Consider the following 15,630-nt stretch of genomic DNA (forward strand, 5'->3'; position numbering starts at 1 on the left):
TTTACTTTCCAAACAAGATTCAGCAAGCGCTGGTACACTGTTCGTTGCTGGTGCACAAGCCGAGTGCAAATAAATGCCCGAACATCCTCACACAAATATACAAAATCAAGGCAAACCAAAAAGAAAATGATAGGAAATAATATGGCAGGATCAAATTATTCTGCATGTGAAACGCCATCCCCAAAGAGAAGGAAGTGTCCTCAGCAGTGACGTACGTTATGTACAAGCCTCCAGGCACCGTTTAGGAGAAGATTAGGGGGTCTGCAGCGACCCAGGGCAGAGCCAGCAGCCCCTTGTGAAGCTGCAGCCCTGGTGCGCACGCACACGGGTCTGCTCAGGGTCACTGGGAGTGGAGGCTGTCACAACCCCCAGGCCTCGCACGCAGGCAAAGCCTCCCGCAGGCGGCCTTAGGCTGCTCGGCCCACGCCTCCTCGCAGCTTGGAATTTAATTACAAACCGCTATCGAAGCTGCAGCCCCTTCCAGAGGCCAGTATCCCACACAACTCCCGCTTCTGCTGCCCGGGAAAGGGGACTTGCTCTCCTCCGGCTCTCCTGCCTTCCTCCTTCACCCAAGCAGGCTGTTGGCACCCGGGGGCCTCTCCGGCACCCTGGCTGTGGCGGCAGGCCCAGGTCGGGCTTGTGGGGGGTGGCTGCAGGCTGAGCAGAAGCCGCTCCACCTACCCTGTGAAGCCACAGGCCTCAACTCGGAGGGCACCTGTAGCTACTGCTACGTGCCAGCCTCCCGGGCTGCCTAGGCCTCAAAGTCTTGTGAACATGGATGGCCTGTGGCTGCGGCTGGTGCTTGGAGGTGACGAGGAGCAGCTATTTTGGTCGGATGTGATGTGTTGCAGAAGGAGAGGAGCTGATGCTGCTTCTCCCAAGGCTCCTGCCCTCCCTGCGCCTCCCTTGCCAGCTCTGCTCCAGCTGCCGGACTCGAGGTGCTGCCCTGAGCCCAAGCTAGTGGGTGTCCCATGGTCCAAGACATAGCTGAAGCTCTGCAGGGAGGCTGGAAGCACCAGGGTGCTCCCTCCCTTTCAGGAGCCATCTCCTTCACCCACCTGCCATTTGTCATGGCTAGCAGCTAAATGGCAGCCAGTCATGGCTGGTACAAGAGGCCTTTCACCACCTTTCCATTGCCTGTCCACAGTCCACCAGCATTTTTACAGGGCAGGAGGGTGAGACGGACCTGAGCGCACCCACAGCTTTTGCTCTTTCTTTCTTTTGCTCCGTTAGATGGTGCTAAGGGCAGAGTTGCTGTCCCTTCCCTCTCCTCTGAAAGCCATGATTGGGAAGGTGGGCAAAGGAGGAGGCAAGTTGTCAGGAGCAGGGTGAGAGCAGGCTGGGACCTGGAGAGGTCTGGAAAAGCAGCGGTGGAAGCCAGCAAAACTCACTTTTGCCCTCTCTTTTATATGTGCACAATGGAAAGAGTAGTTTAGAATAACGCTGTTTGTAAAGATATGTGTATATGCACCAGAATGTACACATGGATTTAAGTGGATCAAGATTTGGGACAGTACGGGACAGCATGGGCTCAGAGTTACCAGCCACTGAAGAGTAGTTCACCTTGTACCTTGTGAAGCAAAACCAGTTAGCTGTGGGACTGGAAATGCAGTGGTGTTCACCATCTCTTTCTCTTCCAAACCGGTTCACTGGACTGTGCTATACTGCAAGTATACCAGATAAGAGGAAAATAACCTGAACAGAAGCATTGCTTTTGTCAGGGTTGCGCACAAAGGCTCCTACCAGCAATGAAACCACACTATGCAAACACAGCAAAGCCTGGTGTCTGCACCACAAAACATTTAATATAAGTGTTATAAAAACACCCGCTTTATGATAAAACAAAGAAATATATGGGGAAGGGGAGGAAGACAAACTGACAGAAAATAAAGGGAACAGAGTCTGATCCTCATACGCTTGTTTCAGGCACACACTTAAGTGTCAGCTGAGGGCTTGGGAGGATTCAGCTTACCTGTACATTGCTTACCAGAATCCTTGTTAAGGCATTTAAGTGCTAAGTTAAAATTAATTTAAGCATATAAGATACTGTATGCAAAACTAGACAGTTCTATAATTGAGTATTTTTTAAAAATAATTAACACTAAATATCATAATGGACCATTGCAAAGTGTGCAAAAGGATTTCATCCTATCACCAAATATCAGTAATTAACCTAAGCTTCAGATCAAGAGGATTTAGAGCCCTTATTTTTTTTTGTATCCTATCCGGTACATATCTGTATATTCCTTTGCTAATGTAAAATTCCAGTTTTGTTCCACCTTTAGTAAACATCCTATTATCTTGTAACAGCAAATGACCAGAGCTTAAGTACATGTTGTGTTTAAGAACATGGGGAAAAAAATTAATTCCTTCCTGCAATTTACGTATATTGCCTTAGAAATGTGACAAAATGCCACCTTGTTCCTGAGTTAGTAGAAAAGATCATCAGGAAAGCCCAATTTATCTTTTCTATGCCATTCACTGTTTCATATACTGTGTCATGTCCCTGCTTTAAAAACACTTTCATTATTTCCACTATCCTTTCACACAGTATTCTATTTATATCTTCCATTATTTTGTTTCTAGCTCTAGACCCACTTCTATCTCTGCTATTTTTCTTTAGAAATTAGTTACTAGAATTAAAGCAGGGTATGCAGGAGAAAAATATATTGTCCTTTTAAACAACATCATAAAATGTGAAAGGAAAATAAGAGGAAAAAAATTATATAAATTTGACTGTCATGCATCAAGCCTGTATTTACATTCTGCCATCCGTAGTAACATAACAACTCTTCCCCATACCCTATTCTTTCCAAATGTTTTGAGTTATTTTGGAATAACTGAATTTGAAAATTCAGAAAAAAACCCCTTCCTGTTCACAAGGGAGAATATGTGTGTGTGTGGAAACAACCAGGAAGCAAAGAAGAGGTAAACTGTCAATCTCTCACCACATAGAAACTTTCTTATGTTTGCCCTTGCTCTTGCTGCACGATTCTTCAATCCATAATTACCAGCATCAGTTTTAAAGCTTGGACTAAATCACAATGATCTTGGAGTCTTTGAATTTTACTTACCTTGGGCATGAGTGAATTAAACAGTTAATAAAATTATACCCAAATTGCCTATTTATGATATTTCAGTTCGTAGTTGTTACTGGTTTTCCTATGTTTCTGCAGGTTCTCTTGCATTTGAACCCTTCATAATTTAAGTAACTAACCCTCATCTCCTGCTCCCTAAATTAGACCTTGATACAATTCCCTAACCATCGTAGCAAAATCCACCACAGCAGTCCTGCAATAGTATGCTTCAGCCTTGGTCCCACATCCTGAGTCACACATGCAAGGCTGCCCAGGTCTAGATTCTCGCTGAAGCCAGGTGGTTCTCAGTGTACAGCTCCTGACTGAAAAGCCTGCCCACAGAGGTAGGAGCTGCTGCTACCTGGTACAAGCAAATCGCTCTGAAGTGAATTCTAGATTGCAATTTAGACTAGTCATCTACTTCATATCCTAATAACCTTTAATATGCCTCTATAAATGACGAAAAGTATGGAAGAAAGTGAATAAAAATGATATATAGCAAAACCAAGAAAATATTGTTAGCTACTGCTAACTGGCTGAATTATGACTGAGTGCAACTTCCACTATTAATGTAAGACATGTACATGTGCTCATGTTTAGGCACCTGAAGAGCAGAGCTTTATTGCATGCAGAGATATTTTACTATTTAAATATCTGTCTTTAAAGAAAGTTTCTCTCCAAATTACTATTAAGGGAAGGCAGCATAAATTTTCAGGTCACACCATCGGCCCCGATACCTGTATCAAGAGTTATTGAACCACTGGACCAAGTCATAAAGCGTTGAAAAATGTAAATTAATACCAGAAACTCCCCAAATATCCTTACTATACACATGTTTCTGGGCTTCACTATTGAAGTATACAAAGTACTCCAGGGAGGCAGAAATTACTCAATAACATGTGTGACTTACATAGCATTAATATGCTTTCCTTTGATTTATACTGTGGTACAAGAAAAAATTCCTGTTTGTTTTCTCCTTTACAAACATGGCTGAATGTTTTGCAGTTCAGTCTTTTCTCAGGAGGCGTAGTTCTGTACCTTTCCCTCACCACCTTCTCAGTAAGTCTTAATATCAAATACCATCTAGATCAATCTGCATTTTCTCTGAGATGACGGTATTTTCTACAATGAATAATTTTTCACCTGTTTGAATAACTTATATCACACTTGAAAACTGTAATTCAAGAAAAAACTTATTGCAGGATTAGGAGTGCAGAAAACAATGTAAATGTTGATTAAGAACATGTATATTTCTTTTGAGGGCATAAGGTTCTTGTTTCTTTGTCTGACAAGTACCAGAAGCATATTTTGGGTGCTAGCAAAACCTAGAACTACATTTCTCACAGAAGTGCAACTTCAATACCTAAAAAAACCAACCCCTATTTAGAATTTGCCAATAAACACTGCTGTGTGTTGGAGGTACCTTTTAGTTCTACCAAATTTTAGTAGAAAATTTTAGAAGAACTTTCCAGTGTGCAGTAACGCAACATTTCTGATGAAGCAATATTTCCTATCATACAAAAAGCTAAACCAAAGCAGCACCATTTAGTCAGTATCAAAGGACCATGCCAGGGTCCTGCTGACAGAGCAAGGTTACAGTTATCCAAGTATCTTCTCTGTGTTACAAAACATCTGTAGCAGAGCCATGAGTTACTAGTTACATGTTGGAAGTGAGGAGTACTTACATGAAATGATAAAGCTCAGCTTCTTCCATTCTACCATGTAACCAGAATGAGAAGGGAAGGTCAAAATCAGTGACACCTCGGCTACAGGCAGAAAACTGGGTGCAATAAAGGTTGCACAGCTGCTGGTCTTCTCAGCCCTAGTTCAGTAGATATGGTTATGAATTTCTCTTTGTCTCGAGCCCCGGTTTATGCACAGGTGGGAGATGTTTTAATCTCAGTTTACAAAATAAATTTGAAGAAAGGATGTGAATAATTTAAGCTAGATGACAGTATTTGCCACAATATTCTAATAATCAGTATTTCATATAATACTAATTTCTAATATTTCAATCACTATGTTATGAATGGGCCAATCTGAAAACAGGCAGTTACTGGCTTTGTTTATTAACAAAAAATAACTGCATAGCAGAAAATTATAATAGGAGCACAAACACTGGCTACTTTCACAAGAACAGTTTGCTGATGTATATGTAGTGTCCAACCTTGCTAGTATTTACTTTAATTAACCAGTTATATACAATACTGGCGATCACTGTTATCAGTTCTCTACCAAAACAAGAAAGAGGGAGCCTCTGCTCATACCACTACTTTATTGGCAACTTAACAGAAACATTTGAGAAAATGGCAGTAGGTAGGAACAATATTAATAGATGAGTTCAGGTTTACAAGCATTTCCAGAAAGCAAACACCATTTTGTTGTACCTGTTGTATTTTTACACTTATGCAACAAAACCTCTCTGAATCACGTAGTTGTTGTATATGTTGCTGGAACCTACGTGCCATTTAAACTCAGTTTTCAAGCAATGTGATTTCCCTTGAACTTTATTATCTAGTATTTGTCCACTACAGTGAGGAAAACCAATGGGGAAGAAAGGTAGTGGGGGAAGGGAGCAGAGAGGGAAGGACTAAGGTAGAACAAATGGGAAATACATTTAAAAGTGCAGATAACTGACAGTAAAATATATGTTCTTTGGTTAGCAAGCAGAAAAAAAAGGAAAGGACTTGCATACATGATAGATACACACTAGCATTCTAAAGCAGAAGACAAGAATGTCAAGAGTGTATTCTTCCCCCACTGCCAGATGGAAGGGCTATTATTATAAATGAAAGGCAGCAGTAGTGGATGCCAGGCACTTTTGTTGTGTGCCAGATTCTGAAGTCCAGATGTAAGCAGGTTACCCCTGGGACAGGACAGGCTTCAGCTCCCGCAGCAGAACAGAACCAATCACGGTTTTCTCGGTGTTTATGATGAGCTGTGCTGTAGAGCTCTCCTTCAGCTCCACTGTGACTAGCATCAGTGACCCACTGTGCACAGTCTTAGCTGCAAACCTGGTGGGGAAGGAAAAATAAAAAATAAAAAAAATCACTGAGGATCTTAAGGTCAAAGACTGCTAATATTTCTTTCTGCAAAAGTTAAATGAGCTCAAATATAATAAAATGCCTCCAATTTCATTAAGGCTTTTCAGGGGATAAACCATAAAAACCTTCATAAATTCTTCAGAAAGAATTTGTTCAGCATTGTGTAAATATTTTTACATTTAAGAAGGACAAAAAAGTATCATGCAAAATTGTGTATTTAATAGTACAAACTAAACTCTATTTAAATAAAATTTTTATATAAGTTCTGATTCCTCAGTTCATCTACAGTACTTGTGCACACTGGCAACTTGAATTCAGCTGCATGGAGTTTTCCATGGATAACTATCATTATTTGGTGCTCCAAAGAAAATGCGACTATGCTAAATGTAGTAGAACACTTCCAGAAAGCCAAATTGTTGTACTTTCAGAAAAGTGCATCCTCCTGCATCTAGGGAATTAACTCAAACTAAAAATAGTCAGAGTTATAAACATCCAACATGATCATTTGAAATGATGGTAACAGCAAGACACCAAATCCTTCCATCTGTGAATTTATCTCCAGAATATTTAATCATAAAAATGTGGCCAGCATTTCTAAATGTTTTATAATTAATAAAAATCCTACAAAGCAAATTAAAAAAACCTAAACAACCAATCAGATAAACGAAAGTTAGGACTAATGCACCATTACTAAATTCCAAGACATGAAAAACCCACTAATTACATGGAATTAAAAGCAAAACTAGCCTTTTAAGCACTGCAATTGACTGAAAAGCCATTTTAGGCATAGTGAGCTACTGTCAATCCTGTTAATTCATTCTGCATGCACAGCCAGGCCCAAGAGACGGGAAGGAAGAGGATGGCAACAGCCTCGTCTTCCATCTTCCACAAGGAGCACACCATGGGGGTTTTTTGCCTTTTTTTTTTTTCCCTTTCCCCTTGGTTACTTGACAACAACAAAGTTGCTGCACATGGGCTTTTGAAAACACTAACAAGTGTAGAGCAGGTCTGTGACCCAGTCTGACCCCACTTTGCAGGGCCAATCTCCTCTCCTGTTTCTGAATGACACGTGTCTGAATCAGAGCCATCTGCCTCAATTTGCACAACATCTTCAGCCACAATAGGACCCAGTTAGCCCTGACAACAGCTCACAACACAGAAAAATCAAACTGCTGGGCTGACAGCACGCTGTGGGCTATTCAAGAGCAAACCAACTGGTCAGTGTCTCATGTCTGACAATTAGCATGGGCCTTGCAAAGCGCCTACCCAAGCCCATGGGGATCTGTTTAATTACCATCAACATAAAGGAGGGAGTTTATCAGGAGATACTCAAAAAACTTCACTTCAGACTTAATTAAAATATTAGCCACTTAAGCAGGAAACAGGTTCTCTTTAAACGAGAAGTAATTCCTGTCTTTTTTCTTTTTAAACTAAGCATATCAAAATCTCATAACACATTATACTAATTAAGGAAACATGGGGCACTTCTCTAATGTCACCCATCACGGTCAATCTATTTCTTTTGTCCGGATTATAGATGCATTCAAAGACCTCTCCCTTTAATAGAAGGTTCTAAAACAACGTTACTACTATAAAAATTATCTACTTACCTAGTTATATCAATGATATCATGTATTTACACTGCGATGCGGAAGATCACTACTTCTCTTGTTGATTTTGACAGGGGGATAATTATAGAAACAATAGTCTTATTAGTCAGTTTATTTACTTAACAGTTGTGTCTTGGGACAACACAGAAGCAGATTATGTCTGAGTATGCACATAAATAGGTTGGTAGTTGGCACTCCTGCTGTGTTTCATAGCCCCAAGGCTTGATTTTACCCTCTTTTATTAAAACCTGAAAGTGATACAAAGTCAGTGCTCTGTGAAAGCCAAGGTGGCCCAAAGCATCAGAGATGAGTTTTGCCTGATATTTTCACATGTGGATTTGCAAAACCACATAGGGAATCAATAGCACTTTTCCATACCTCTGAAGAAAACACGTAAAATCAATAAAATGTGAATTTGTATGTGGTTTGCAAGATGCAAAGGGTCTGATACTCTGATAATTTTACGCAAAGTGTTAGTATGCATAACTAGCAGTGGCTAATCGGTTTGTATCAATGGTCACTGATCTGGAATCGCTTAGTGAAAAAAGAATTGGAACAGAACGGGATAACTTATTTCACCATTAAAAAAGGGTGTATAGAAGAACAACCACACAATGGGTTTACCCATTTTGAACTTTTGAACTTCGGAAATTGAAATCTGTTCCTTAAAATAGGGAAGATAATTTCATTTCTAAAGAGAGTTCTAACATAAATATGCTTATATGAACTGTGAAACTGAATACAGTTATAAAAAGGATGAAGCAGTTGACTTTTAGTTAGAAGACACTAGTAGTAAAACTGATTTGGTAATTATTTAGATGTTTTAAATATACCATCATTGAAGGATTTGGTTAATAGCTATTTTTTTCAACTAAGTACCTGTTATTGCATTTATACGCTTAGTCTTACCATAAGCCCATGTGGATTTTCCAAAATGTGTGTTATGCTCAACTAAATACATAGACCAGAAAGTCATTAAAAAAAACCTTTCAGCAGCAAAAATTAATCACTCTGTATAGCAAGTATTTATTCTTTGTGAGAAACTTTTATTTTCCCTACAAGATCAGTAATTATTTTTTACTTTTTCTGAAAGTTGATACTGACTTAAAGTATTTTTTGAATAAAAAAAATATTGAAAAAAGATAATAAAACCAATCAGAATTCATAGACTGAAATAAGCCTTGGAAACTGCACTGTAGTACATCAAAATCTAGCTTTTAAATTGGTTGTTTGTAGGTCCAAAAGAAAGAATTTTTCATATAGACAACTCTTAACATGTTAAGATATTATATTATGAGCACGGTTCTGTTTGTAACAAAGGATGCATCAGTGAATATGAAAAAAAGAAAGTAAATGAGAATAACATTCAGAAAACAACCAAATATTTACTAACAGTTTCAAGATGGCTGTTTCTGCTATACTGCAGTTATTTTCTAGTTTTCTTTCTGTGATAATATTAATGCTAAACCTGATTTCACATAATTAAAAATATTCAGGAAGATTTGCCGCTTTTAATACTTTTCCCACTTAAAAAAATCAAGACAGATTAGAAACATAACACTGTGAGATACATTTGCATATTCTGAGTTTTCCCAAATATTTTTTGTCTTTAAAAAGACTGTTACATATTTTGAGGCTATGTGACATGGAAAAAAAAGAGACGGAGTTCATAGATTATTTTCACATAAATATAGTACCTGTCAGTAGGTAAGGAAATATATATTAAGAATAAAATTCTAAATCAACATCACTGAAGTACTGTATATTTTTAGAAAGTCATTCAGTCTTTCAAGATTTAAAAATCAAGCACATATTCTTGGTCACTTGCTATGAAAATAAGATTTGTTAATGATTATCACACAGAAATATTTGATTTATAGTTGATATAAAGGGAAAACACAGAGCATCAGACACTACAATGTGACAGCATTTGCCAAACACTGGCTTTGTGATGCTGACTAGCCTAACTACAGACTAGCAGTTATTTTCCCTTTATTTGTAGACAGAAGATAGCTACAATATACAGGAGAGGCATTTCTATGGGGAAAGGTTATGAAAATTCCACACCAGTGAACAAAGAGAAACAGCGTAACTCACTCAAAATCTGCTCTTTAAAATTCAACATTTCAGAAAGTACATTTACACCTGAACACTCATTATCGGGACATTTGTTTACAGCAGAGCAGGGTTTGTTACACATAATTTGCCACCACTAAAACATACGTTCTCTCCTGTTGGGCACTCTTCTTCCTCTTTGATTTTTCTATTCAAGCTAAATTCTTTTTCTGTTCTACTGCTTACCAGAAAGAGTGACAATGGCCCATGGAGGCTAAAACTTTTTTTTTCTCCGCCCTTTCTTTAAATCTTGTACATGAAGCCTTCAATTATTGCCTGCTGAAGCAGACAGAATCCTATTAGTAAGAAAGACAATCAGAAGATGCAACGCCCTGCCCTAGCTGTAGAAAAATAATTAGTCCAAAGTTGACAAATGTGTAATCAAGTTATGCAATGAATATATTCAGAGGGGAAAAAAACCACTGCTGTGAATTAGTCTTCAATTTGTAAATATAAGAATGAACAACTATGAAGTATCTTCCAGTGTATCAACTGGATAACAAAAATCTTTATAGTTTCAGTACTTGGATCTTCACCTTACTACAACAAATTCTATCTATGTACAGGTTTGACTTTAACATTTCATTTAAAAATTGGCTAAATTACTAACTACTTGTATTCATCCTCTGAGTAAGCCTTAGAACATGAAAAAGAAGTATTGGGAATAGCACTACTATGTATTAGTTCTGACCTGGGGTTAAGCTTAATACTAAAACATAAGCAGAAATATAGTCACAAAAAGAAGGATCTTTTTCTTAACCTGGTGATTTTAACCTCTCAGGAAAAAACCTTGTTTAACATTGGTTATTAATCATAAATTTGATTAATATTTACCTTAAAAATCATATGATAATTTGATGTTTTCTTTTTTCCAGTACATTTCATGCTATTTTAACACTATCTTAGAATAAATTGTTCAAAATACCTAATTCATTACCATAATGTAATTATTTCAAATATTAACTATTTTTGGGCTTAATAAAATCAGAAATTGTAAAATAAATTGCCATCACATCTGTACTATATTTTTAGCATTTTTAGTTCTATTGCCAAAATAGATTTTGAGTTTGTCCTCAGTTGCTGGTGAACAGTTGCACTGTACTTCTAACAAAAATTCAGGAATGCAAGTGAGTCTTCTGAACTTAATGTCCAACACATAGCACTGCTCCACATGTTCAAAAGATGATGCATGAACTGTTTATCATCCTCCAAATTTACCTTTAGTTCAAAAACTTCAGCATTTTTATATGTTGGCATTTATATCTCCTCCCCAAATCTTCAATAAGCTAAAAGCTTGAATCAAAATATTTGGTCCTCACACCTAGAAAATTGTAATTGTAATACTTGATCTATTTTGTTTTCTCATCTAGTCTATTCTGTTTATTTTTCTTAAAGAATCGGGCATTTAATATGATAAGTATTTGAGAATTACATACAGTCCATTTCTAAACCAGGCTACAAATTTTAATTTGCAGAAAAATTATTTAATTCCAAGAAAGTAAGTTACCCTGCAGAAATACACTAAAACATTAAACTTCCTCAGAGATCTTTCAAATCAAAGATAGTCTTCTGTTCGGTTAGTTTTTTAAGCGTTAAATGTTTTCTGTTTAAACAACTGGCTCAGGAGGTTCCTGTTTGTTTTCCAGAGAAAATGCTGCACATATTTTTCACTTTACAGCATTCAGATACAAAAGCAGTGCTGTCCACTAGAGGACAGCAAATAAGCTAGGCTAGAACAATCTATTTCGATTAACCTCATACCTAAAATGACTCACTCATATACTTTTAATGTTAAACTCAAATTTAATTTCTTCAAGTTATTTTTAAATTTTGCAATCCACATGCAAGCTCCTTAAATACAATATTTAAAATGTTAAGGGCCTTAAAATGATTTTGTAGAAAGGAAATCTCTTCATCAAGTGCTTTGTACCAGTTAATGAAAATCTTCATATGCCAATAATATGAAAACTGTATTAATACATACAAGGCCCTTTTGTTAGCAGGGAGAAAATTTCAAGGTTTTGGAACATTAGGATTTTATTAAGAAATAGTAGAAACTACTGGATGAGTACTTTCATTAAAAAAATTCAGTTTTCATTTTCTTTAGGAATAAAAATATTTACCTAAGAATAGTGACTAATCAGAAAGTGGTGTCATGGTAATTTTAGTCCTGGATGACAAAAGAAATACAAATAGTTAGCCTAGCTGGGCTTTTTTTTTTTTTTTTTTTTAAAGCTAGAATTACTTCTATCATAAAACAAGAAAACATTAAGAGTTTACAACTTCTGGCTACAACAAAGGGTGAAATACTGTGGACATGGATATACTATTCCATTTAGAATTCTGTCTCCTACAGATAAAGGCTACCAGAGAAACTGTTTTGCCTAGGATATTTGGCTCTCTAATTAATTCCTACTTGAGAAATTAGGAAGCAAAATCAAGGCTGCATGTCTATTACAAGTTTATTTACTCAGCTACCCATTGCAGCTCTCTAAAAGAGTAGAAAAAGATGACTGAGCCCCACAGCTGAGGAACCACAGAAGCAGAACAGTCCACATAACTACGTCAAAGGAGTTGTTGCCAGAGGTAGATTTCACTTCATTTGAGCTCTTCGACAGACCAATTGCTTAGTAAAAAATCTTAGGAAAGATTTCTGTGTGCACACAGAGCAAAAAGGGTCTTTAAAAAAGTCTTCCTGGATTTATAAGACCTGTTTGTCAGCTACTGAGAACATATGTTTGGATTCAAATGGAGTAACTATAAACAATTTCTATTTCTCAGATATTTTTACACTGTGTTTATCCTCAATAGATGGCTAATAGCCCTTCCTTTCTGACATGCTGGAAGCAGATGCATTTGTTAGCTGATGGGGTCTGATCACCAACTTTCTGCCTGAGAATTCTTCCAAATTTAGTACAAATTGGAAGATGACATACACAGAAATTTTCCAGGTGGACCCCTTTAAACGGGGTTTTGTTCAATACAGACCTACCTACACACATGCACAATTGCATACCTCTTCTCCACTCATTAAGTGTTGCTGGATTAAAAAGATGTGGGGAGGATAACTGATTACTAAGCATGCCATTCTCTGATAATCAAAATTGTCTGTAAACAAAACCCTCTTTCCTTTGAGAATCAGTCTGCCAATATACTATAAATGGGACATGACAGGTTGCAAAATGATAAAAAGGGGTGAATACAACCAGACTGTCAGGCTGATGCATGGGGTGGGGAATAAAGGGTAGTGAAAAACAAGTGTTGATCCTTGGATTTCTGTTTTTTAAGCATTTTATGCAAATTTCTATATTTGGTCTAGTTGCTTTCACGTTCTTCAGGATTTCAATGCTTATCCATTGCAGTGTGCTTACTGTTACATTACATGATTTACACAGTATGGTTTTGATTTTGCTAAAGGATAATAATGCAAGCCTCCAAAAGACAGGTGAAAGATATTTTACATCTTGTTCAATACTTGCTTATTCACAAAACCACATAGGTCATGGGTATGCTAAACATTGATGGACTACACACAGCAAGCTCTGAACAAACCACCATATCTATATGGTGCAGTCAAATGTCCTTAAAAATATAGGTCCCAGAACCAGCATAGCCACTGCGTGCAACGCTGTGGTTGAGCTAGTTAGACCTTCTTCAGCAATGAGCAGAAGCGCTGTTTTGTGCTTCTTGTTTAAAAGCTAGCTTGTTTGCTGCTAATTCAGGTGTCTACTATCACAACATGCTAAGAGATGAGAATCCTCCCTCTGCAAGTTCCGGTGATAGCTAGAAAGAAGAGATGGCTATTAGAATGACCGCTTTCATGATTGTATTGAAGAAGGATATTAAACTCATTATTTCAAAATGTGAAATGGCTGTTCTGAAGTAGATTAAGGCTTCAGTATTGAAAGAAGCTGAGGTTTGATTTTCTTCAAAACCTCAGATTGTCCCATACTGGGTTGTTGAAATTAAAGACGTGACCATCTCAAATTAGAGGACTGAAATTAATGCTGTCATGTGTCTCAGTGCTGGTCAATGTTAAGACCATCCTGATGAACTGCAGAAGTAAAGATATGTAGATGACACCATGCTCACTTTCTAACTCAACTATTATCCTGTTACTAATTGTGGATTCCTTTCAAAATACAACAGCAACAACAGACTAGTTCAATGGACTATTAAACAAGTTGAGGTTGACTAAAATTCGTTCTTCATATCCACCCTGATGGGTTCAGACTTATAACTCATTGACTGATTGGGCAGCATGCAAGTAAAGTCTTCAAGAAAGAAAAAATGTGCAAAAGGTGCTCTACCTTGTACCATTTTGTAGAGCTGTGGTCTTTGAAAGAAATAGTCTACTAGAGTACAATGCATCCTGTTTAAGAAATGCTTCAGGAAGTGGAAGGCAGAAAGGTAGGCAGTTCAAGACGGCCTGACTCTCCATCCCATTACACATTATATTCTGATATCAATGGAACCACACAAGCATAACCAAAGTGAAAGACTGAAGAAGAAAATCCAGTTTGTGATCCCAGGTCTGAACAGACTTTTCTGCTATATGCTACTGCCAACACATTAAAAGCTTTTGCACCACATTCTGTAGGTAGTGGAAAGAAATGCTTTCTATGTGTATTTCCATTATTTTCTTTCTAAGCCAATTTACCCTGAAACACCTCTCCTTTACACAGAGGCCTTATGTAATAGTAGACAACATTTCGACACTTTCAAGAGGATCATAACGGCATTCAAGTCTTTCTAAGATGAAAGTAAAGTCTGTAACTATCTTTTCATGTTGTCTTTTGCTATATTCAAAGTGAAGAAAATTAAGATTGCCTATCCTGGTAGGAGGTTATGGAGCTGAAAATGAATACAGGAGGAAGAGACCTGAGGAACTTTTAGAATATTCATCTGAGAGGAATAAGCAACACATCTTAGAAAGTAACACTAGCATGAAGGGCATTTCTGGATAAATAAGGCTCGTGTTGGTTAAAAAGAAAATTACTGAAAATCTTCAGTTGAATGGTATCTTCATCTCATCACATTTTGAAATAGAAGAGAACAGCCTAGAATTTATTTTTGATATATAAAGCAATGAATGTTATTGCCCTAGTAGAGACAGGGAGGGGAAGTTATGGTCCATAGAAGAATCAACTTTGAGGGAATAAATATCCTCAATTATGTATCCTCTTGAAGATGGAAAAATTCCTGGTAGACTTTCCCCACTGACAACAAACAGCAGACATACTTCAACTGAAAAGTACCTGGTCCCTAAATGTAGTGATTCAGACTGATTTAATTCCCTGCAGGAACAAATACTTTTCTTTCAATGTCTTTGTCTTTAGATATTCAAATCACAGATGTGGTCTGAATCACAAGATAGAAGCTTGCTGCCCTAGCTGATTCTTTTTGAAATCACTTTGTCAACATCTATGCACTCCTCAACCCACTTCCAACCCTTCATTTCTTAAAATATTTTTAACAATGGTTCTCAGAACATAGAAAGAGCTATGTATATTGCAACAATTATTCTAATCACTTTTATGAAATAATATTTTGATAAAAATAATAAACTTTTTTCTGAAGTTTTCATATTTAAGGAGACATTATATTTCCTGCTCCAAAAAAATTTCTCTTTTGAAATGAATTTCACAATCTTCCTTTTAGTAGAAGCCTTTAAAATTGAAATAATGTTTCCCCCTGATAATAAAAGCAAGAGAGATCAATACATAGAAAGAGTTAATCCTATTAAGAACATGAGAATGCACTGTATGCAGCCTTACAAGGCCC

The 15,630-nt window shown here is 37.3% G+C and overlaps 1 protein-coding gene across 1 annotated transcript in view; it reads right to left on the reverse strand.

Annotated features, from left to right (window-relative positions):
• Positions 1 to 5,338: 5,338 nt before the first annotated feature.
• AP3B1 (adaptor related protein complex 3 subunit beta 1) overlaps positions 5,339 to 15,630 on the reverse strand; it is a 164,990-nt gene continuing 154,698 nt past the window's right edge. The window contains exon 27 of the mRNA XM_030004425.2: positions 5,339 to 6,091. Within this exon, the coding sequence (XP_029860285.1) occupies positions 5,938 to 6,091 (154 nt within the window). The 3' untranslated portion in view covers positions 5,339 to 5,937. The remainder of the gene's footprint in view (positions 6,092 to 15,630) is intronic.

This window comes from Aquila chrysaetos, chromosome Z, assembly GCF_900496995.4.
Source record: "Aquila chrysaetos chrysaetos chromosome Z, bAquChr1.4, whole genome shotgun sequence".
Taxonomy (NCBI): domain Eukaryota; kingdom Metazoa; phylum Chordata; class Aves; order Accipitriformes; family Accipitridae; genus Aquila; species Aquila chrysaetos.